The 17,682-nt window shown below is 46.3% G+C and overlaps 1 protein-coding gene across 3 annotated transcripts in view; it reads right to left on the reverse strand.

Moving 5' to 3' along the window:
- The window catches only part of ZNF800 (zinc finger protein 800), a 126,958-nt gene that overhangs the window by 37,781 nt on the left and 71,495 nt on the right, over positions 1–17,682 (reverse strand). For all 3 annotated transcript variants that reach the window (XM_069229652.1, XM_069229653.1, XM_069229651.1), the window contains exon 5: positions 15,796–15,936. In XM_069229652.1, the coding sequence (XP_069085753.1) occupies positions 15,796–15,936 (141 nt within the window). The remainder of the gene's footprint in view (positions 1–15,795; positions 15,937–17,682) is intronic.

Here is a 17,682-nt window from a genome sequence, read left to right on the forward strand (position 1 = left end):
TAGCCAATCGTCTAGGTACGGGAACACGTGTATTTGCTGCCTCCTGATGTGTGCAGCTACTACTGCTAGACACTTTGTAAAGACTCTTGGCGCTGTTGTTATTCCGAATGGCAACACTTTGAATTGGTAGTGTATTCCTTTGAATACGAACCTTAGGTATTTCCTGTGCGAGGGATGTATCGGTATATGGAAATACGCATCTTTTAGATCTAATGTTGTCATGTAGTCTTGCTGTTTCAGCAGTGGGATTACGTCTTGTAATGTCACCATGTGAAAGTGGTCTGATTTGATGTAGGTGTTTAGTGTTCTGAGATCTAATATTGGTCTTAGAGTTTTGTCTCTTTTGGGTATTAGAAAGTACAGTGAGTAAACTCCTGTGTTCTTTTGTGGACCTGGTACTAATTCTATTGCGTCTTTTTGCAGTAATGCCTGAACTTCTAGTCCTAGAAGGTCTAAATGCTGTTTTGACATATTGTGTGTTTTCGGTGGGACGTTTGGAGGGAGTTGGAGAAATTCTATGCAATAACCATGTTGGATAATTGCTAAGACCCAAGTGTCTGTTGTTATTTCCTCCCAAGATTTGTAGAACTGGCTTAGTCTTCCCCCCACTGGTGTTGTGTGAAGGGGTTGAGTGACCTGTGAGTCACTGCTTGTTTTGAGGGGTTTTCGGACCTTGAAATTTTCCCCGGTTTCTTGGGAATTGGCCCCCTTTGTATTGGCCTCGAAAGCCTCCCCTTTGGTATTGTCCCTGGTAGGTAGGCGGTGTTGTTTGTGAGGTGCTGGCTTGTGTGGCATGACCTCGAAACCCTCCTCTAAAAGTGGTTTTACGAAATGTGCCAAATGTGCCTCTGCCCTGCGGGGAATAGAGTGCGCCCATGGCTTTAGCTGTATCAGTGTCTTTCTTTAATTTTTCAATTGCAGTGTCCACTTCTGGGCCAAACAATTGTTGTTCATTGAACGGCATATTAAGCACTGCCTGCTGTATCTCGGGTTTGAAGCCGGATGTGCGCAGCCATGCGTGCCTCCTTATTGTTACAGCAGTATTTATTGTTCTTGCAGCTGTATCTGCTGCATCCATAGAAGAACGGATTTGGTTGTTGGAAATGTTCTGTCCTTCTTCAACCACTTGTTTTGCCCGTTTTTGGAATTCTTTTGAGAGGTGTTCGATGAGATGCTGCATCTCGTCCCAATGGGCTCTGTCATATCGCGCTAGGAGTGCCTGCGAGTTGGCGATGCGCCACTGATTTACAGCTTGTACTGCAACCCTTTTCCCGGCTGCATCAAACTTTCGGCTCTCCTTGTCTGGAGGTGGTGCGTCGCCTGATGTGTGCGAGTTGGCTCTTTTACGAGCTGCTCCTACGACAACTGAATCTGGTGTCAGTTGTGATGTAATAAAAGCAGGGTCTGTGGGTGGTGCCTTGTATTTCTTCTCCACCCTTGGGGTTATTGCTCTGCTTTTAACTGGCTCCTTAAAGATTTGTTTAGCGTGCCTTAGCATTCCAGGGAGCATAGGAAGGCTTTGATAATTGCTATGGGTGGAGGACAGGGTGTTAAAAAGGAAGTCATCCTCGATAGGCTCTGAATGTAGCGATATGTTATGAAACTCTGCTGCCCTAGCCACTACCTGAGCATACGCTGTACTGTCCTCAGGTGGTGAGGGCTTAGTGGGGTACGACTCCGGGCTATTGTCCGATACTGGGGCGTCATAGAGATCCCATGCGTCCTGGTCATCTTGGCTCATGGTGGTATGAGCTGGTGATTGTGACGGAGTCTGTGCCGGTGATATAGGAGGTGCCGGTGGTGGAGAGGGTGGTGGAGTTACCTTCTTCACCACTTTTGCTTGTGGTGTTGTTTCTTGTTGTTGGAAATCTAGTTTCCTTCTTCTTCTGATTGGGGGAAGGGTGCTGATCTTCCCTGTACCACTTTGTATAAAGATCCGCTTTTTCGTGTGATCTACAGCTGTTGTTTGTAATTCCTCCTCAAACCTGTGTTTTTGAAGTTGGGAGGACAGTGATTGTTCCTCTGAGTAGGAACTGGCTTTCGGTTCGGTTGCTGGGCGTTTTGGCACCAAAACCGTGCCTTTTGTTATTTTCGGCTCCGATGAGATTTTCCTCTTTTTCGGCGTCGCACCCTCTCGGTGTCGACCATCTTCGGTGCCGCTATCTCTGTGCCGAGCAGCTTCGGTGCCGCTGTCTCTGTGTCGAGCAGCTTCGGTGCCGCTGTCTCTGTGTCGAGCAGCTTCGGTGCCGCTGTCTCTGTGTCGACCCTTTTCTGCGGCACTTTCTCGGTTCCGAGATTGCTGCGTGCCTGTGTCTCGACCTGAGTCGGACGATCTCGGCACCGTCTAGCCCTTCTTCGGTGCCGATGGACGGTCACCTACTTTATGGGTTGAGCCATGGCCTGTTGGCAGTGGCGTCCCCTGGGCTTTGTCTGTTTTTCCCTGTGATGTTTGTTTCGACGTCTTACTCACGGTTTCTTCGACGTCGAATTCTTCGGAATCTGATTCGTGGATGGAGAATGCTTCTTCTTCTCCCTCTTCCTCGAACCTTTGTTGTCCTGTCGGCGTGGACGCCATCTGTAACCTTCTGGCTCTTCGGTCTCGGAGCGTTTTTCTCAACCGAAACGCTCGACAGGCCTCACACGTCTCTTCTTTGTGCTCGGGTGACAGGCACAAGTTACAGACCAAATGTTGGTCTGTATAGGGATATTTACTGTGGCATTTAGGACAGAATCGGAACGGGGTCTGTTCCATCAGTCTTGATGTTGCACGCGGTCGGGCCGACCAGGCCCCGACGGGGGATCGAAATTACCCCGAAGGGCTACCGGAGCTCTTCTGGATTCGGTGTCGACTAATCTAACCCGATACCGAACGAAACAATACCGACGAATTTTCCGTTGATTCTGACTAACTTTCCGACCCGAAACACGGAGCGAAAAGGAACACGTCCGAACCCGATGGCGGGAAAAAAACAATCTAACATGGAGTCGACGCCCATGCGCAATGGAACCAAAGTAGGAGGAGTCCCTCGGTCTCGAAAAGACTTCTTCGAAAAAAAACAACTTGTAACACTCCGACTCAACACCAGACGGCGGACTATGCACAGCATGTGTATCTGCAGCTACACATGCCACCGAACCTATATTTATAGGTTTGCAATACTATACAAACCTTTTCCACTTATTTGCATAGCACGGTCTAGTTGTTGGTTTACGTGCTTGTTTTAGAACGTTCATATATTCTAATGGAAGCTGTAAACATCCAAACTCTGACTTCAGGAGCCAAAATCGCTAAGTTGAGTACACTGGGATTGGGATGCCTGATGTTACCTTTTTTCTGTGTTAACAGATCTGGTCTGTTTGGAAGTTTGTGATGGGGCACTACTGACAGATCCAGGAGTGTTGTGTACTACTGTTGGTGTGCCTATGTGGGAGCTATGAGTATCATGGTGAGAGAGGTGCGACGCATTTTGTTGACCAGAAATGGAATTAACTGGAGAGGGGGAAAAGCGTAAGCAAATATCACTGACCAGCTATTCCATAGAACATTGCCGTTGGACTGAGGGTGTGCAGAGTTTTGGCATTTTGCGTTTTCAATTGTTGCGAAAAGGTCTATGTTTGGTGTTCCCCACATTTTAAAGTAATGTTGAAGTACCCGTGGGTGAATCTCCCACTTGTGTATTTGTTCCTGCGTCCTGCTTAGAAGACCTGCTAGCTGGTTGTGTATCCCTGGGATGTATTCCGCTAGTAAGTGAATCTGATTGCGAATTGTTCATTTCGCTAATGTTTGAGCTAGAAGGAACAACTGGGATGAATGTGTCCCTCCTTGTTTTTTCAGATAATACATTGTTGTCTGTTCTTATTAAGATTGTCTTGTATGTGATTAGAGGTTGAAATGCTTTGATGGCTCAGGAACACAGCAAATAAGTCCAAGTGGTAAGTTGATAATGTTGAGTCCCATTCCCCTTGTATGGTTAGGTTGTTGAGATGAGCTCCCCAACCTGTCATTGATGCATCTGTTGTGATTATGGTGTTTGGCACTGGGTCTTGAAAGGATCGCCCTTTTGTTAAGTTGTTGTGATTCCACCATTGCAGAGATTTGTAAGTTTGGCGGTTTAACACTGCTAGATCCTGTAACTGACCCTGTGCATGAGACTATTGTTGTGAGAGACACTGTTGCAGTGGTCTCATGTTTAGTCTTGCATGCAATACTACTGCTACACATGTTGCCATCATTCACAATAGTTTCATGATGAATCTTACTGTGTAAGATTGAATGACCTGGATTTGTGATATGAGGTATTGAAAAGCTTGTATTCTCTGTGGATTTGGGTAGGCTAATGCTTTTTGAGTATTTAGAATAGCACCTAGATAAGGTTGAATCTGTGCTGGTTGAAAATGAGATTTCTGGTATTTGATTGTGAACCCCAATATGTGTAGGGTATCTATTGTGCATTGAGTGTGTTGTTGACACTGTAGAATAGTGCTGGATTTTATTAGCCAATCGTCTAGATAAGACATGTAGGTGTTGTCTTCTGAGGTGAGCTGCTACTACAGCTAGACATTTTGTGAAAACCCTTGGAGCTCTTGTTATCCCAAAGGGTAGTACTTTGAATTGGTAGTAGTTGTCTGATACTATGAACTTTAAGTACTTGCGGTGAGCTGGATGTATGGGAATGTGGAAGTAGGCGTCCTTGAGATGTAACGCGTTCATGTAATCGTGTTTCTGTAGTAGGGGAATGACGTCCTGTAGACTGGCCATGTGAAAATGTTTTGACAGGATGTACAAGTTACTTACCTTCGGAAACAGAATATCTGGTAGAGACATATTCTAGTTGCAGATTCCTTACCTTAAAATTTTCCCCCAGGCGTCAGAGTGTGTCCGCAGATTTTTCTTCGAGCAATACCCTTGCGTGTCGGTAGGTGGCGTCGGTTGACTCCGCGGGCATCGTAGTCGCCATGATGACATCGGGAGTAGTATATAGATGTCACTCTCGCGCAGTGACGTCAGTTTCTTTTAAGGACTTTCCACGCCAAAGCGCAGAGCCGCTTACAACACTGAGTGGTGCGCCAGAGCTAAGGACCTGAAAGGGGGAATCCCTGTCCCTAGAAATCAGTTTGCAAGCGGGGAGGATGGGTGGGCGGTAAGGAATCTGCAACTAGAATACGTCTCTACCAGATATTTTGTTACAGAAGGTAACTAACTTGTACATCTGATAGAGACTTCTAGTTGCAGATTCCTTACCTTAGAATAGACACCCAAGCAATGCCATCCTCAGTGGTGGGCTGCGAACCAAGATCATACTAGAAAGTCCTGTAGGACCAAACAACCAAAACAGCCGTCCCAACGGACCTGACTGTCCAGGCAGTAGTGCTTAGCAAACGTGTGCAGGGACGCCCACGTAGCCGCCTGGCAGATATCCAGGACAGAAACTCTGCGTGCTAATGCAGTGGAAGCAGCAGTTGCTCTGGTGGAATGAGCATGCAAGCCTTCAGGTTGCTTCTTGGCCAAAGCATGGCACATTTTGATGCAAAGAGAGATGGTACGTTTTTGCACCGCCTTCCCTTTTTTTCGCACCCACATACCCAACGAAGAGTTGATCGTCCACCCGGAAATCTTTAGTACGACTGAGGTAGAACACCAACACTCTTTTTGGGTCCAGACGGTGGAGTCTCTCCTCCTCTTGGGAAGGATGTGGGGGTGCGTAGAAAGTAGGCAAAGTGATGGACTGGCCTACATGAAAGGGTGTAACCACCTTAGGAAGGAAGGAAGCCCTAGTGCACAACACAACTGTCAGGGTGCACAGACAAGTATGGAGGCTTTGAGGAAAAGGCCTGTAGCTCACTCACCCTGCGAGCAGAGGTGATAGCGACCAGAAAGACAGTTTTGAAGGTGAGGAGCTGCAAGAGACATATATGAATTGGCTCAAAGGGAGTACACATCAAATAAGTAAGGACAAGATTAAGGTCCCACTGAGGCATGATAAATGGAGTGGGAGGAAATAAATGGGTGTGTCCTGTTAGGAATCTACTAACAATAGGAGATTTAAAGAGTGAGGGCTGATCAGGTACCTAAGAAAGGCCGAAATGGCAGATAAATACCCCTTAAGGGTGCCCAAAGCTGAGCCCTGCTGGGCTAAAGAGAGAATGAACATAAGAACCTTGGATAGAGGGGCAGAAAGGGGGATCAACAGACTTGTTGGTAAGCCTTGCCACAAATTTATTTCAATGACAGGCGTATACAGTTTTAGTTGATGGACGCCTGGCTGCCAAGATAACATTGCAGACTTCGGGTGGAAGGGCAAAAGCCATCAACTGTTGCCGCTCAATCTCCATGCATGAAAGCAGAGGTTGGACAGGCTCGGGTGAAGAACCGTCCCCTTTTGCTGCGACAGAAGATCCGCCCGAAGAGGCAGTCTGAGTGGAGGATCGACGGACACGCTCAATAGCTCTGGATACCATACTCTCCGTGCCCAGTCCGGAGCCACCAAGATGACTTGGGCCCAGTCGTTCCTGATTTTCTTGAGAACTCTGGGCAGAAGAGGTTTAGGCGGAAAGGAGGCTGGAGTTCCACTCGAGACGAAAAGCGTCTCTGAGCGAGTGCCTCCTTGGAAACTCCAATGTGCAAAACAGCTGACATTGCGTGTTCTCTGCAGAGGCAAACAGATTTAACCAAGGCTCTCCCCACTGCCGAAAGAGACCTTGCGCCACCTCCGGATAGAGATGCCATTCGTGATCGGCGGCTGAGTTTGTCCGCTCTGGCGTTGAGGGAACCCGCCAGATGCTGAACCATAAAGGTAATGCCCTGAGGTTCCAGCCATGTCCAGAGGCATAGTGCCTCCTGACAAAGGGTCCAGGAACCTACTCCGCCCTGTTTGTTGCAATACCACATGGCGGTAGTATTGTCCTTGAACACCTGCACCACTTTCCCTTTGAGAGAGGGAAGGAATGCTTTCAACACAAGCCTGATCGCCCGGAGCTCCAGCAGATCGATATGGAGCCCCGACTCTGCTGGACACCAGAGTCCTCTGATCTCCGCCTCGCCCATGTGGCCACCCCAACCCATAAGTGACGCATCTGTCACTATAGAGAGATCTGGTTGGGGAAGGGGGAGGGATCTGCTGTGGACCCAATGCGGATTCGAAAGCCACCATTGCAGGTCTTTCGCAGTCCCTTCCAAGATCTGGACAAGATCAGAAAGATTTCCCAATGCTGCTGCCACTGGAACTTCAGGTCCCACTGCAGAGCCCGCATATGCCATCTGGCATGTGTTACTAGCGGGATGCAGGATGCCATGAGGCCCAGCAGCCTCAGAGTCAGTCTCACCGAAACCCAAGACTAAGGAAGAAAGATTGGAATCATAGCCTGAATGTCTTGGACTCGTTTTTCGGGAGGATAAGCCTGAAACTGCACTGTGTCCAGAACCGCTCCGAAGAAAGGGAGCACTGAGGGGGGGTCAGGTCTCCAGCGTGTGCAGGAGGTTTGCTGTAGTCTGAAGGTGGGAGACGACTTTCTGGGGCGAGTCCGCCTTCAACAGCCAGTCTTCGAGGTAGGGGGAAGACTGAAAACCCTAACCTGCGCAGATGAGCTGCAACCACCGCCATCACTTTTGTGAACACCCAAGAGACGCTGGTAAGGCCGAAGTGACCTACCACAAATCGTAGATAATGTCTGAGGGCAGACAGGGTGGGGATGTGGAAATAAGCATCCTGCGAGTCCAACGCTACCATCAAGTCTCCTGGGTCCAAGGCAGACAGAACCCGAGTCAGGGTGAGCATTTTGAATTTCTCCTTCTTGAGGAAGTAGTTTAGGTCCCGAAGGTCTAGGATAGGACGTAAGCCCTTGTCCTTCTTTGGTACCAGAAAGTAGCAGGAATAACAACCACAACCTACTTCTGGCACAGAAACTTTTTCTATAGCTCCCTTGGACAAGAGAGCTGCAACTTCCTGTCTGAGAAGCACCAAATAATCCTCTGGAAGGTGATTGAAGGATGGTGGAGCAGATTCGAAAGGGAGGGAGTAGCCCTTTCGAACCATCTGCAAAACCCACCTGTCCGTGGTGATATGTTCCCAGTGGGTCAGGTGATGGCGAATCCTGCCACCAACTGGACGGGAGTGGGGGGACGGACTAGGAGGGTTTGGAGGCTGTAGTGGGGGCAAAGGTGGACTGGAAAGACCTCTGGGTCCCTGTCCCACGGCCACGTGGGATTCCGCATCCTCGGATACGCATAGGCTGACCAGCGTGCGAGACACGGTGGCTGTGTGGAGGACGCGACAGGGAGCCCCTTGCGTAGCCACGAAAGGGGCGAAAAGCGGACTGTGGTGGGCGAGGGGCCAAGGAAAGACTGAGGGACCGAGCAGTAGCCCGGGAATCCTTGAACCTCTCCAAGGCAGAGTCCGCTTTGTCTCCAAAGAGACGGGAGCCATCAAAGGGCATGTCCATGAGTGACTGTGGATATCCCCCGAAAACCCAGAAGTACGTAACCAGGCGTGGCGTTGTAACGCCACAGTCGTAGCAACCGATCTGCCCAGAGACTCGTTGTTTCCAGCCCACAATGGATCGTGAACTTTGCCGCATCTCCCTCATCGTGCTCTGCTTGGGAGACAATAGCACGGGCATCCTCCAGTATCTGCGGCAGCACTTGCGCAACTGTATCCCACAAAGAGTTGGTATAGCGGCCCAAAAGGCATGCGGTGTTCACAGACCGCAGTGCAAGACTAGAGGAAGAAAACAACTTTGTGCCAAACTGTTCCAGCCTTTTGCATTCCCTATCCGGGGGTGCGGAAGGGAATGCGCCTGAAGAGGAAGCCTGGATAACAAGACTCTTAGGCGTGGGGTGTTGGGACAGGAATTTAGGGTTGTTCGGAGCGGGCGGATGGCAGCGTGCAATACTCTTATTCACAGGAGCCCTTATGTTGGGTTTGGACCATGTACCCAAAAGGACATCAGTGAGGGCTTCATTAAAAGGCAAAAGGGGTTCTGAAGTAGAAGCCCCAGGCTGAAGCACCTCCGTCAGGAGATTAGACCTGACCTCAACAGTGGGAAGCTCGAGACCAAGGACCTCAGCTGCCCTACTGACCACCATACCGTAAGTTGCTCCCTCCGCCGTAGCCACGGTAGGAGGAGACAGCATGCCAGCGTCAGGAGAAGTATCCAGACCACTGGCTTCAGCCAATTCCTGAGCCCAGTCCATAACAGGGTCATCCTGGTACTCATAAGTGACCAGGGACCTCTCCAATTCCTCCCCATATTCGTACCCATAAGAAAAAGGGTCAGAATCCGACCTGGAGAAAATAAGCCCCATCGAAACCGAAGGCGGCTGATGCCGCTCCGACTCAGTCGTCTGGGATAAGAATAGGGTCGACGTCGACAGTGGGCACCGCAGACATCGGGAGCGTTGATATTCGGCCCGGCGCCAGGGAAGATCAAGGGTGAGACGCATGGATCTGGAGGGGACCTCAGTGGCCAGAGCCGAAGCCACCGGTACGGAACCCAAAGGCCCCTCGGCTGAACCCCTCGGGCCCAAAGGCACCATATCAGGGTCGGTCTGCCCAAATACAGGGAGTGCAGAATTATTAGGCAAATTAGTATTTTGACCACATCATCCTCTTTATGCATGTTGTCTTACTCCAAGCTGTATAGGCTCGAAAGCCTACTACCAATTAAGCATATTAGGTGATGTGCATCTCTGTAATGAGAAGGGGTGTGGTCTAATGACATCAACACCCTATATCAGGTGTGCATAATTATTAGGCAACTTCCTTTCCTTTGGCAAAATGGGTAAAAAGAAGGACTTGACAGGCTCAGAAAAGTCAAAAATAGTGAGATATCTTGCGGAGGGATGCAGCACTCTTAAAATTGCAAAGCTTCTGAAGCGTGATCATCGAACAATCAAGCGTTTCATTCAAAATAGTCAACAGGGTCGCAAGAAGCGTGTGGAAAAACCAAGGCGCAAAATAACTGCCCATGAACTGAGAAAAGTCAAGCGTGCAGCTGCCACGATGCCACTTGCCACCAGTTTGCCCATATTTCAGAGCTGCAACATCACTGGAGTGCCCAAAAGCACAAGGTGTGCAATACTCAGAGACATGGCCAAGGTAAGAAAGGCTGAAAGACGACCACCACTGAACAAGACACACAAGCTGAAACGTCAAGACTGGGCCAAGAAATATCTCAAGACTGATTTTTCTAAGGTTTTATGGACTGATGAAATGAGAGTGAGTCTTGATGGGCCAGATGGATGGGCCCGTGGCTGGATTGGTAAAGGGCAGAGAGCTCCAGTCCGACTCAGACGCCAGCAAGGTGGAGGTGGAGTACTGGTTTGGGCTGGTATCATCAAAGATGAGCTTGTGGGGCCTTTTCGGGTTGAGGATGGAGTCAAGCTCAACTCCCAGTCCTACTGCCAGTTCCTGGAAGACACCTTCTTCAAGCAGTGGTACAGGAAGAAGTCTGCATCCTTCAAGAAAAACATGATTTTCATGCAGGACAATGCTCCATCACACGCGTCCAAGTACTCCACAGCGTGGCTGGCAAGAAAGGGTATAAAAGAAGGAAATCTAATGACATGGCCTCCTTGTTCACCTGATCTGAACCCCATTGAGAACCTGTGGTCCATCATCAAATGTGAGATTTACAAGGAGGGAAAACAGTACACCTCTCTGAACAGTGTCTGGGAGGCTGTGGTTGCTGCTGCACGCAATGTTGATGGTGAACAGATCAAAACACTGACAGAATCCATGGATGGCAGGCTTTTGAGTGTCCTTGCAAAGAAAGGTGGCTATATTGGTCACTGATTTGTTTTTGTTTTGTTTTTGAATGTCAGAAATGTATATTTGTGAATGTTGAGATGTTATATTGGTTTCACTGGTAATGATAAATAATTGAAATGGGTATATATATTTTTTTTGTTAAGTTGCCCAATAATTATGCACAGTGATAGTCACCTGCACACACAGATATCCCCCTAACATAGCTAAAACTAAAAACAAACTAAAAACTACTTCCAAAAATATTCAGTTTTGATATTAATGAGTTTTTTGGGTTCATTGAGAACATGGTTGTTGTTCAATAATAAAATTAATCCTCAAAAATACAACTTGCCTAATAATTCTGCACTCCCTGTATGAGGCGCATGGCCTCATAAAACTCTCTACGCTGGGCGGGGGGGCGCTCCAGATCTGGGAAACTCGGGGAAGCGCAGCGCCAACCCAGACGCAGGCTCTGAGGATGGAAGCCTAGGGCGTGGACTCTCTTCCCGCGTCACATCGGCCGAGCAACGGGGTGAAGTCAGAGAGAGATGGGACTTCTTCTTACCTTGACCTGAGGATTTAGAAGAAGTCGAAGACGAGTGGTGATGACTCCATGACCGATCGAGACCTTCCTCTCAAACGAGACCGGGACCTATGCAGAGTCGAGTGCCGGGCCGGAATTACCTTTAGGGACCGCTCCCCTCAAAGCCTTCGGGTGCATGGCCCGGCACTCAGAGCACGACTTCGGGTCGTGGTCGAGCTCGAGACACCACAGACAAACCCGATGAGGATCCGTCACCGTCATCGTCCGATGACAGTCCTCACATGGCTTGAACCCGGTCTTCGGGGACATCCTCGACGCACCAAAGTCACACAGAAAAAAACTCGACAAAACGGTCGAATTTGGACAAAAAAAAATAGCCAGGGTAACTCTTCTCCCGATCTGCGCATGGCACGGAAAGAAAAGAACTGACGTCACTGCGCAAGGGTGGTGTCTATACAACTGCCGACATCATCACAGCGACCACGGCGCCTCGGAGTCGACTGACGCCACCTACCGACGTGCAAAGAAAAATCTCCGGATCCAGTCTGACGCCTGGTGGAAAATTCTAAGGTAAGGAATCTGCAACTAGAAATCTCTATCAGATATATGGATTTAGAGGTCTGAGATCTAGAATGGGTCTGATAGACCCACCCTTTTTTGGTATAAGGAAGTATAGTGAATATACTCCTGTCCATTGAGATGGGAACCATTTCTATTGCCCCTTTTAGTAATAGGAGATTGTACTTCTTGTTTTGGTTGAAAAGTGTGTTCTGGAAAGAGCGCGAGAACGAGGGGGAATATTTGGTGGAGTGGAGATGAGTTCTAGGCAATAACCATTGCGGATAATTGAAAGTACCCACTGATCTGTGGTGATGTTTTGCCAGTGAGAGTGGAATTGATGCAGTCTTCCTCCCACAGGAGACGTGTGTGATTGTGGGATGTTTGGGAAGTCATTGTTTTGTGGATGTGGTAGCACTATGAGGCAGTAAACTTTCCTCTGGCTTGAAAGTTTTGCCCTCTGTAAGAGCCTCTAAATGACCCTCTTGAACAATACTGCTGCGTTTGTTTTGGATGGGAGGTGGAAGCCTCTGTAGTTTGGGGTTTAAAACCTCCCCTAAAATGTTGTTTCCGAAAGGAACCCCAAAAAGGTGAGGTATATAGGGCTCCCATGGCTTTTGCAGTATCTGAATCCTTTCAGAGTTTCTCAATAGTAGTATCTACTTCTGGTCCGAAGAGATGCTGTTTATCGAAAGGCATGTTTAGCACTGCCTGCTGTATTTCGGGTTTAAAACCGGAGGACCTTAGCCATGCACGTCGTTGGATAGTCACACTAGTATTAATACTTATAGCTGCAGTGTCAGCTGCGTCTAGGGCAGATCTAATCTGGTTATTTATAATAGCCTGTCACTCTTCAACAATTTGCTGCACTCTCTTTTGGTGTTCCTTGGGTAGGTACAGCAAAAATTCTTGCATTTAATCCCACTGTGCCCGGTCATATCTTGCCAACAGGGCCTGGGAATTGGCAATACGCCAATGGCTGGCTGCTTGTGTAGATACCCTTTTCTCTGCAGCATCAAACTTCCTACTTTCCTTGTCAGGAGCTGGGGTACCCCCGAAGACTGAGTATTAAGCCGTTTCCTGGCTGCACTGACCACAATAGATTCTGGTGGCAGTTGTTGCGTAATGTAGACTGTCTGTTGGTGCAGGCTTATATTTTTTTTACCAATTCTTCAGGTTAGAACCCCAGCTTTGACTGGTTCTTTGAATATAGCGTCTGCGTGTCTAAGCATACCAGGAAGCACTGGTAAGCACTGGTAGTGTTTATACGTAGAGGATAATGTATTAAAAAGGAAATCCTCTTCCAAAGGTTCTGCATGCATTTTAACCCTATGGTATGCAGCTGCCCTAGATATGACTCGTGTGTAAACTGTACCATCTTCTGGTGGTGAAGGGTTAGTAGGATAAAAATCAGGATCATTGGACAGTATAGGGTCTGAGTCATACAAGTTCCAAGGGTCCACTGTATCTCCCTGTGAGTAGGTGTGGGAGTCTGATGGTGAAGGTAGTGGTGGTGGAGTAGTAGGTGGTGGAGAAAATGAAAGCTGTGGCGAATGTGGAAGAGAAAGCTGGAGAGGTGATGGCTTCTCCTTTCTCTTGAAATGGCAGCTTCCTTTTAGTCGGTGGAGAAGCAATAATTCTTCCAGTCTCTGTGGATGTGTATTCTTCTCTGCTTACTGTCCATAACCTCCAAAATAGGTTGGATATCAGATTCATCCATTTGATATTCTGATATCTTTGTGGCCCTTAGAGGATGGTTTACTGGCTGTTTTGGGCAAATGTTTTAGACGGCTCCAAAGTCCTGTCTCTTCTGTGTAAAAGGATGTTTTCGGCTCCGAAGCGGTTACAAGCTTTTTTTGGTCCCAAAGATAGCAGCCGAGGTTTCGGCTCCGAAGCCGGACACTGTAATTTCAGATCTGAAGATTGTAGGCGTCGGCTCGGAGGGGAAGCTTCTTATTTTTTTGGTCGACTCCAGCACCGAAACAGGCATAGCCTGTTGATGGGGTGACTTGGCCTTTTTCGGCAATTATCCATGTAACCGGCAAAAGTGCAATTATCCATGCAACACAGTCGATGTTACTCCTGCCCAGTGATATCGCGCTGCCTAAGAACTGAAGAGAAAAAGTAGTCCAGAAACCATACGGAAAACAAGGAGCCTCATATGTTTTCAGTAGTTGGCCGGTGGGCTAAACACCAGAAAAGGCATAACGTATGCATGCCTTACACTAATAAAATGAAGCGATTTGTAAAAGGCAAGCCCACGAACCAACCAAACAGATGGGCAGGGCATGGCTGTGGTTACAAGCCCGTAGAGAGATAACAGGGATGGAGCGCTTTGCACTCAACCCTAAAAAGGACACTAGTGTCTTTTTTTGTAGGCACATGCGTGCCTGTTGTGTGTGCCTACAAAATGGCGTGGCTGGACATGTAATGGGCATTTTTAGGGTTGAGTCTGCGATAGCGCATGCATAATGCCTGCTAGGCACCGTTGTATTTAGAAAAGGGATTGGAGCCTGCATATAGCTTATTTGTTGGATTGTGTGCCACTTTCCTTTACGGCCCTGTAATTGGTCACAGTTAGCATATCATTATTTCTGTTCTTGTCCGTGGAGCAGGGACCAAGCACTGATTGATTCAACTTAATTAGTGCCGTCTGCTGCTCACGATGTGATTGAGGTACTGTTTTGTCTGTTTAACTTGTAAAAGGAATTGCTGTAAAAAGGGGAAAAGAATCTAAAGGTGGCGACTGTTAGGATCTGACAGCTGGTGATCTTCCCCCAGCTTTTTTGCCTGCCTCCCTCCATTTTTCTGATCTTGCTTTTGCTGATTTTAACACACTGTGCACTGTACCACTGTGCCTAAACAAAAAGAAAAAAAAGAAGCACCTGAAAAATAAGCAGTGGAAGTACAAGAGTAAGACATCCATGCTTCAGAAAAGGAACAAACGAGATGAGGAAGTAAAGCCCACACAACAAGTCAACTAATAAAAACCAGGTAAATGAGTGACAAAACAAAACATGCCATTTGTAAGTAATGGGTGGGCTCTAAGGTCTCAGTAAGCAAAGAATGTGTCTTGCAACAGACAACACAGGCACTAATGCAACTGAGATACAATGCAAATGGACTCGACTCATTAAGTTCACGTTCCAGAGAGAGTAATAAAGCATTTGCCATCATTTTTTATGCTGATCTGTCAAAAGCACAAGTAGCATCCAACATTCCATCGATTTGTGACAGCCAATTCTTACTTTATCTATTTGGAATGATTATGCGTGGTAAAAGTATGCCTTAAGAGGCAGAATAGTAGAAAGCAGTACATTCCAAACAAAACCATGTTGAATCAAGAAAATGGTCTATAATAATAAATATCCAGCACTCTCCATGTATACAATTCTCATGAAATCACAAGAAGAATGAATACTGTAATCTGTGAAAACTATATTGCTAGATCTGCCTTTCTTTATGAGAAACTGAAATCTGTACAGTGTGGATGCTAACGATTACATATTCAAAATTTAACGGAATAATTTATTTAATTGGTCTAGGAAATTTAAAGCAACACGTTTTCAAAACGTACAGAAGAATACATTCAAAAACATGTCAACAGTTCTCTTTTAAAAACAATATCTAGTGTTGCTTGTAAATCAGTTTGTAAAGCATCACATTTTCAAAATGTTGGTACAAAACAAGTAGTCTAACATGCAATAAATTGTACTACTCACCTTCATGGAAACGTCTGCAAGTATTATTTACAAATATCCGAACATGAAGACTAGTATTCATGCTAAAGTGATAATCCTAAATCAAACCTAATTTAAACAAATGACTGTTTCGATTGCAAACAGCCATTCACATTTCGTAGCATGTTTTTTTAAATGAAATACACTTGCTTTTTCCTTATAAGTTATTATATACTAAGTTAAATATTTTCAACTGAAGACGTAATACCATCCATGCTGAACCTCGAAAGGCAGTAGTACTGCTTGTGAGTAATTAAATTTGGTAATCCTCTGAAAAGACTTCGGCATGATCTGCACTCAAAGATGGTATCCACTTCCTTTAACAATATATGTTTGAGTTGATTTGTTCCTGAAACACAAAAAATTGTATATATTTATATATATTTGTGGAATTTAATATAAAAAAGGTACAAAGCAAGATGAGCATGTTCGATATAAAAAAAAAAAAAAAAATAGATGTCGACATTAATAGAATGGCCATCCTTTACAATGAAGGTAATGAGCAATTATAAGCCAAACACTCTCCACAGTGCGAGGCAACTTGGCATTTCCAGGGTACACATGCCGTTTCAGGCCAAACTTTGGACAGTTGATATGTTTGCCCTCCAAAATAAGGTATATGTAGTCAACAAGTAGGTTCAGTGCCCTCAGAAATTGAAAAACGCACTGGAGACATCAAATCATGATTTATCAGCACATCAGTTGGTAAGATATCGCACAGTTAAAACAATAATGCAGCAAGAATAACGGGCATTTGTTCAAAAACACAAGCCTTACATAAACACAGCATGCTGTAATGCAGCTCTAGTTATGGTTAGCGTTCAGTTTCCATTAAAGAGGCCATTTTTGGTTTGCTCGTAATTATCAGACATTTTAAGTAAGTTTCGTGAAATGTATTAGCAATTTTGCACAAATAGTTTTTTGGCACCCCAAGTTCCCAGTAGATTCAAAAGTGCTTTTCCCCCTCTAGCCCCCTTAGGGATTTTTTTGCTACAACAAAAAAATGAACAGAAGGATGCAAACCATGCCATAAAACTTTGTTACACAAAACAGGGCTTTTGTGAGGTTGGATGCTAATCCTTTCAGTAGGGTTTGAGTTTTGGTACAAATGATGTCCGTAGGCTACGAAGAGTTAAATGACATGAAAATCATGACTTAACATGTGACAATCAGCAGACCCTCAAAGTCTGCGGACCCAAATTAAATAAATAAATAAATAAATACAATTTTGAAAAATCCACAGATTCCACTATATTCCCAGGCCAACATGAGGGGGGCGAAAAGGGAAAAATGAAATCCCTAGAAGTTTAAATAAAACAATGTGGTAAGGTCTGTAGACATAGGTGGCAACTGGGAGACCAAAAGACAGAAAGGAAAATGTTACTTACCAGTAAACATCTGTTTTGGCATGTATTGCTGTAGATTCAAATGCTGTGCATTATCCTGCCATCTAGTGTTCAGCTCGGAGTGTTGCAACTTGTTTTTCTTCGAGAAGTGTTTGAGTCACAGGATCAAGTGGCTCCTCCTCCTCGGGGATACTGCACATGGGCATCGAGTCTTTTGTTAGATTGTTTTCCAGAGGCCGGTAAGAGGTATAGTATAGAGAGAATAATGTCCGTGCAAATATAGGTAACTATATACAAGTAGAAAGCAACTGCAATAGCCACACTTTCCCAGGGAAGAGGGAGGGTGCACGTGAATCTACAGCACTACATGCCACGAACAGATGTCTACTGGCATGTAACATTTTACATTCGATGGCATGTGTGGCTGTAGAAACACAAGATGTGTACAGACTGTAAAGCAGTCCCTCCTTAAAAATGTGGTGGTCAACCTGTGGGAGTTGCAGTTGTCTGAAAAAGTCTTCTGATGACAACTTGTCCCAGACTGGCTTGTTTACAAGCCTAAATATCTACAAAGTACTGTTTTGTAAATGTATGTAGTGTGGACCAGGTAGCTCCTTTGCAAATGTCAACTCAAGGAATATTCCTTAAAAATGCCATAGTGGCGCAATTTTTGCTTGTGGAACGCGCTTTAGGAGAAAGTGGTAATTGTCTTTTTGCTTTAGCATAACATATTTTGCAATGCTGTTTTT

Source organism: Pleurodeles waltl, chromosome 4_1, assembly GCF_031143425.1.
Source record: "Pleurodeles waltl isolate 20211129_DDA chromosome 4_1, aPleWal1.hap1.20221129, whole genome shotgun sequence".
In the NCBI taxonomy this organism is placed as follows: Eukaryota; Metazoa; Chordata; class Amphibia; order Caudata; family Salamandridae; genus Pleurodeles; species Pleurodeles waltl.